This window comes from Vicia villosa, linkage group LG6, assembly GCF_029867415.1.
Source record: "Vicia villosa cultivar HV-30 ecotype Madison, WI linkage group LG6, Vvil1.0, whole genome shotgun sequence".
In the NCBI taxonomy this organism is placed as follows: domain Eukaryota; kingdom Viridiplantae; phylum Streptophyta; class Magnoliopsida; order Fabales; family Fabaceae; genus Vicia; species Vicia villosa.
Window position 1 is genome coordinate 75,633,384 of NC_081185.1, and position 6,161 is coordinate 75,639,544.

A 6,161-nucleotide genomic window follows, 5' to 3' on the forward strand; every position below is an offset into this window, starting at 1 on the left:
TGTAACACCCCTCTAATACCCCACGGCAATTAGCAAAATTAAATCAGAGTAAACATGCAAAGGGTGTCACAATTCAAAAATAAAAGAAAACACACGTTCGGCATATGTCATGCATTCACTGAAACATTTGAAATTATAACTCATAGATAAAAATCATGTTTACACAGCGGAATCAAATCATCAAGTCAACAATATTACATCGTTAATGTATCAGACTTCAAATAAAATAAACAATAGAGTTATAATTCGAAACTCAAAACATCGCGTCCCCAGTGTTACATCTATCAGAGCATGACACCGACACAACAACTAAACCAACTTATGAGCTAATCCTCACCAAGTCGAAAGCAGCTATCCTCAATCTGAAAATTGTCAACAAGTAAGGGTGAGTCTCATTCTCAATTAATCAATGTTATGCATTCATAAGCAACAAAACATCATAATATATCATTCACCCAACTTGTCATATATTCAGATTCACATCTATTATTCATCAATTTCACACAATAATAGATTACAACACAACACAGAAATCCATACAATCATGTTATGACAAAATGCATATGACACAACTGACACTATGCATGTGGTACCAAAATTCGTGAATCATATTCACAGGACTTCTCTCTGCGATACTGCCCTTCAAGTCGCTCACACCCCACATGGCACACGACTAACCTCATCGCTCACACCCCCATGGGCACACGATGACTGCTTACTAATCTCCGCACAATGGGAATTAGCCACCAACGATCCACTCATCAACGGGATCCAATGTAAATGATTTATGAATGAATGCACACATATCACATACTTATATCGTCACCGATCCGATGCTTAACATCGTCTCATTTCATCTCACCAATATCATCACAAACAAGTATGTACATGTCCAAGCATCATTCAATCATTCACATACATTCACCACAATCAACATATTAATATTAACAGCATATTAATATTCACAAATCATCAATCATCATCATGTAATTCTCAACAATCATCACATCGTAATGTTTTCAAAACAACATCTTATATTGTCACATTTCATCATATATGTCAACAATACATTATCCAATCAAACAAATCGTCACATGATTAATATTTCAACATAGCATGTATTTAACACATCTCATCACATATATGTACAATACATCATTCACCAAGAAATAAAATCATATTTAAAAATAATTGGATTCACACCTCATTCCATCGTTTAAACACGTAGGCTATCTCATAAGATTCATCGTACTCGAAACGACACTAAAATTAGACCTACGGTTCGAAAGTTACACATCATTTAACTTTCCCAAGAAATAACTATCGCTACAGCACGCGGCGCAACCAAAGTTCGCGGCGCGACCTGAACCACACAAACACGTTCGCGGCGCCAACCTATGCACGCGGCGCGATGCGAGAAAACAAGTACGCCTTCGCGGCGCCAACACATGGACGCGGCACGACCTGGCGATTTTGCAGAATTACGGGTCTGCGTTCAGACTCTGCGATTTCACATCCTTTTCATCCAAAAACGATTCCAGACATCGCAGACAGGCATATAATCATCGAATTTCTCATCACACATCATTATACATCAAAACAACACATCAATAACCAACAATCTATACAAATTCATCAATTATCCCAAATCATAACATACCTAACAATATCAAATCCCAATATACCCAATCGAATCGAATCATACGTTAATCCATCCTATTACCCATAATCACATAATAGAAATTAATCGGAAGAGTCCCCCCCTTACCTTAGCCAATAGTTCTTGATTGGTCTCTCCCTCCATTGCTCCTCTTTCACGTTCTTCGTGTCCAAACTCCTTTCACGTTCCTTTCCCTTATTCCCAATTCTTATTATTTTATAAAATAAACTTTAATTGGAATAAGACCTTTACTAACATAACACCCCCTCATTCCTCAACATCACACATGGCCCAACACCATAACCATCCTTTTCCAATTAAATTCTACAAATCACCAATAATTCTAATTATTAATTAAATTTCCATTTAAATTAAAAATTAAAATATACGGGTGTTACAATCCACTCTACCATTTGGTTGAAAAGAACGAGAATTCCTCCAGAGTTTATAGCCCGTACGAACACTATAATCCCCAGTTTTCTCTTCTTTCCAAACCAATTTATCCTCTACTACCTCCTATATCAAGGGAATACTAAAGATTTCTTTCGCAACAACCTGATTAAATAATGAATTAACAAGTTGAGTTTTCCAACTCTTAATATTGGGTAAAAGAATATCTTGAACCGAAAGATGATACACACCTTGAGGAAACAGGCCGATAATGCGCAAATCCTTGCTGCCACGGAGCCAAGGTTCATGTAAGAATTTGATGTTACTACCATTCCTAATGCTCCACCTACAATCCAAACACAAAACATCCTTAGCCTTCCAGAGACTTCTCCACAAAAATCTCGGATTAGAGCCTAACTTAGCATCCAAAAACGAGGAATTAGGAAAGTACCTTGCTTTGAAGAATCTGGAAACTAAAGAGGTGGGATTAGACAACAACTTCCAACCCTGTTTAGCTACCATAGCCAAGTTAAAGGCTCTAAAATCTCTAAAACCCATACCTCCATCTCTCTTCGGACACACGAACTTCTCCCAAGCCAACCAATGAATACCTCTATTACCCCCACCACCTCCTCCCCACCAAAAAGAATTTAGCATCTTCTCAATATCATTCACCACTCCATCAGAAATAACATACACACTCATGATATATGATGGAATAGCTTGCAAGATAGATTTTATCATCACCTCCTTACCTGCCTTCGACAATGAACGACCCCTCCAAGAATTAATTCTCTTCCAAATACGATCTTTAATGAAAGCAAAAGTCTCCTTCTTGCTTCGGCCTATCATCGAGGGTAAGCCTAAATAGATTTTCTTTTTGATACGAATATTAATAGAATATTTAATTCTACTATTAATAGTGCTAGTAATTTCATAATCAATTAATAATAAATTTTTTACATTAAAAACTTTACATATTTTTATATAATGCAAATTTATTACAAATTGTTAATGGGTTCAGTGGTTAGTGTTGAACTTGGTAGTTAGGGAGTATCACATTTTGATTCGCCGTAACGACTTGGAAGGAGTAGAAAATACTTGATGTCAGAACTGTTCTCCGAACTGAATTACTCAGAGAAAAAAAAGAACTTTATTGAATACAAATTTATTAAGGGTTTTTCTAACCTATGCAACGTTGCATAGGATAAGTGACAATTAATACACCACTTTTTTAAATATAAATTACCATATTAACTATTATTTATGTTGATCCATTAATTAGGTGGGAGAAAAAATATAAAAGATTACTTTTTAAAAGAAAAATAATTAATATGATACTTTATATAGAAGGAAATAATGTATTAATTGCACTTATCCTATGCAAGGTTGCATAGGTTAGAAAAACCCATTTATTAAATATGGTTAATTTGAAAATGATTAGTCATAAAAATTATAAATTAATGTACAGTATTTTAAACTAAATAATATAATAATAAATTGATTTATTCATATTTTGAAAATTATATCCTTTTAATAAAGAAATATATTGATACTGAATTTTTTTTTACTATTAATAGAAAATATTCAAATATTAATTTGAGAAACAAGATATAATTATGAATGTCAATTATTAAATTTATTAAATGTTTACGATTTAATAATTGAGAAAAGCTAACATGTGCCCTTGGGGCGCAAGATAATTAGACATTTATAAAAAAAAATTCTTCGAACGCGTGCAATCAATGTATCAGAACTTTAAATATGACTTTATTACATTTAATTATATTTAATTTTTTTCTAATTATTGTATCCTTAATATGTGCCCTTAGGGCACATGTTAGCATGACCCTTAATAATTATAGAATCATTGCTATTATTATTATTATTATTATTATTTAAAATTTTCACAAAAGTATAATCTTACCAAAAATATTATTCTATATGTTATTTAATTTTATAGTAAACATATAAATTTTAATTTCCCATATTCTCTCCTATATTTTTTTCACACTCTCGATTCTTTACATTTATTGCAAAAAATATAGTCATATTTTATATTTTTTTGTTCTGAGGAGTCTTGGTATTATTTATTTTACTAAAATAGACATGTCCATCTATTCCAGAAAAAAAAATGTCTAAAATATAGAATTTTATTTATTTATCACTTATATTTTTAAAATTTAAATATATTGTAAAACTTGAAATTTTTTTTTTTTTTTGGAAATAATTGACTTTTATTTACCAAAAACAGTGAATACAAAGCGATCACAAGGATCCAGCAGCAAACCGGACAAAAAACAAACCTAACTAACCAATCATAAGGTTAGCAATCTGAGGTTTAAGGCCTTTACAATTCCAACCCCTATAAACTATTCTGTCAATAATTGTCTTAATAGTTTGAGAAGTATCATTAGGAGATCCAAAAATCTTCTTGTTACGATGACCCCAAACACCATAGATTGCTTCGACAGCAGCTAATTTGAGAAGAGATGCCCTCCAGCCTTTGCCTTTGGTCTTGTACATAAGCCAAATAACTTCATCATCCCATTGTTTAGGCTCACGATTTATATGTAACCATTGGAGAATGGCAAACCAAATCTTGCGAAATTCCATGCATTCAAAGAAGATGTGGCTATCTGTTTCTTCTTTATCACAGTAGCTACACTTAGTGTAATTAATAAAGCCAAGGTGATTCAATCTACTCTTAGTAGCCAGTCTACAATGGCAAAGCAGCCAAAGAATAAGAACAGCACACGACCTAGCTGGGTTATTCAGACAAAGATTCTTCCATGACACATTAGGATTCAAAATCAGGCAACGATATATGACACCATAACTGAATTTACCTGCTTGACTCATCTCTTCCCATTGTGTATGGCAAGATGGGAGAATATCTCTAGCTTTAATTACTTCTTTCACAATCCAAGTGCTAGCAATGCTTGGAGTAAATTCCCATATAGTACGGTTCCTCAAATAATATGTGTGAACCCATTTCACCCATAACATATCCGGTTTGTTGCAAATGTTCCAGAGGAGTTTCAGCATCGTGCACTTGTTCTAAGTGTTGATGTCAATAATTCCAAGGCCTCCTTTTGACATAGGCTGACAGACTTTCTTCCATGTAACAAGACTCTTTCGACTAACCTGATCTTTACCTGTCCAGAGGAAAGAGCGACAAATGCCATCAATTTTAGCCAGGACTACTTTGGGTAATGGAAATTATGAGAAATGAGAATAATTAATCCCGACCGTTAAATTTTGATTTGTTGATTTTAATCAACTGAGAACACTTGGTTATAATGAGAAATGACAACAATCAGTTATCGCCCTTAGATTCTATTCAATGAAATTTGTGGTATAGATTATATCTTACTTAAAATAAACATGCAATTAAAAGTTACACACAATCATTTTTCTCAAATCTCAAAATTAATTAGAGAATCTCTTATGAATAAAATTTAATATTTCTTTCTTAAATAATTTTAGTTTTAAATTATAAAAAATTATTTAGAATTAAAATTTCATAATTTTTATAATAAAATATTTTTCAATAATGATTTTTATGAAAATATTTTCACTATAATTTCAAAAAATAATAATTTTTAAAAATTCATAGAAAAAAGATAATAACATTTAAATTTAATTTTAATGATTATTTCTTTTAAATAAATTAAATTTTTTTCTGTGCCGAAGATATGTGATGCTAAAAAATTCGTAGTTTTTTAAAAAATTTATAACAAACAAATATATATCATAAAAATTGTGATATTGTTAAAATAATTTTATAACAAAATCTGATATAACTATCTCTATAATATTCATATTTACAAAATTTAAAATGCAGTACTATTAAAAATAAATAACACTATCAAAACTAGCATATATTAAGGATTTCTTATTTTAACGTTTTTGTAAAATATAATTTTCATAGCATTACAAATATTTGGTTAGAAAAGAAATATAAGTGAATTGAATTTTTTTATGATTATATGAATTGAAATTAAACCGAGATTGCAATTTAAATTTAAAATAAATAATTTAAATTGATACTTATTAAAATTTGAATAAGATGTTTGAATAAATAATTTAAATTTATACTTATTAAATT

General features: G+C 31.1%; 1 protein-coding gene across 1 annotated transcript; it reads right to left on the reverse strand.

Moving 5' to 3' along the window:
• Positions 1–2,176: 2,176 nt before the first annotated feature.
• On the reverse strand, positions 2,177–2,755 carry LOC131613898 (uncharacterized mitochondrial protein AtMg00310-like). Its single transcript, XM_058885536.1, has one exon. The coding sequence runs from the start codon at positions 2,753–2,755 to the stop codon at positions 2,177–2,179; it is 579 nt and encodes a 192-aa protein (XP_058741519.1).
• Between the last annotated feature and the right edge of the window lie 3,406 nt (positions 2,756–6,161).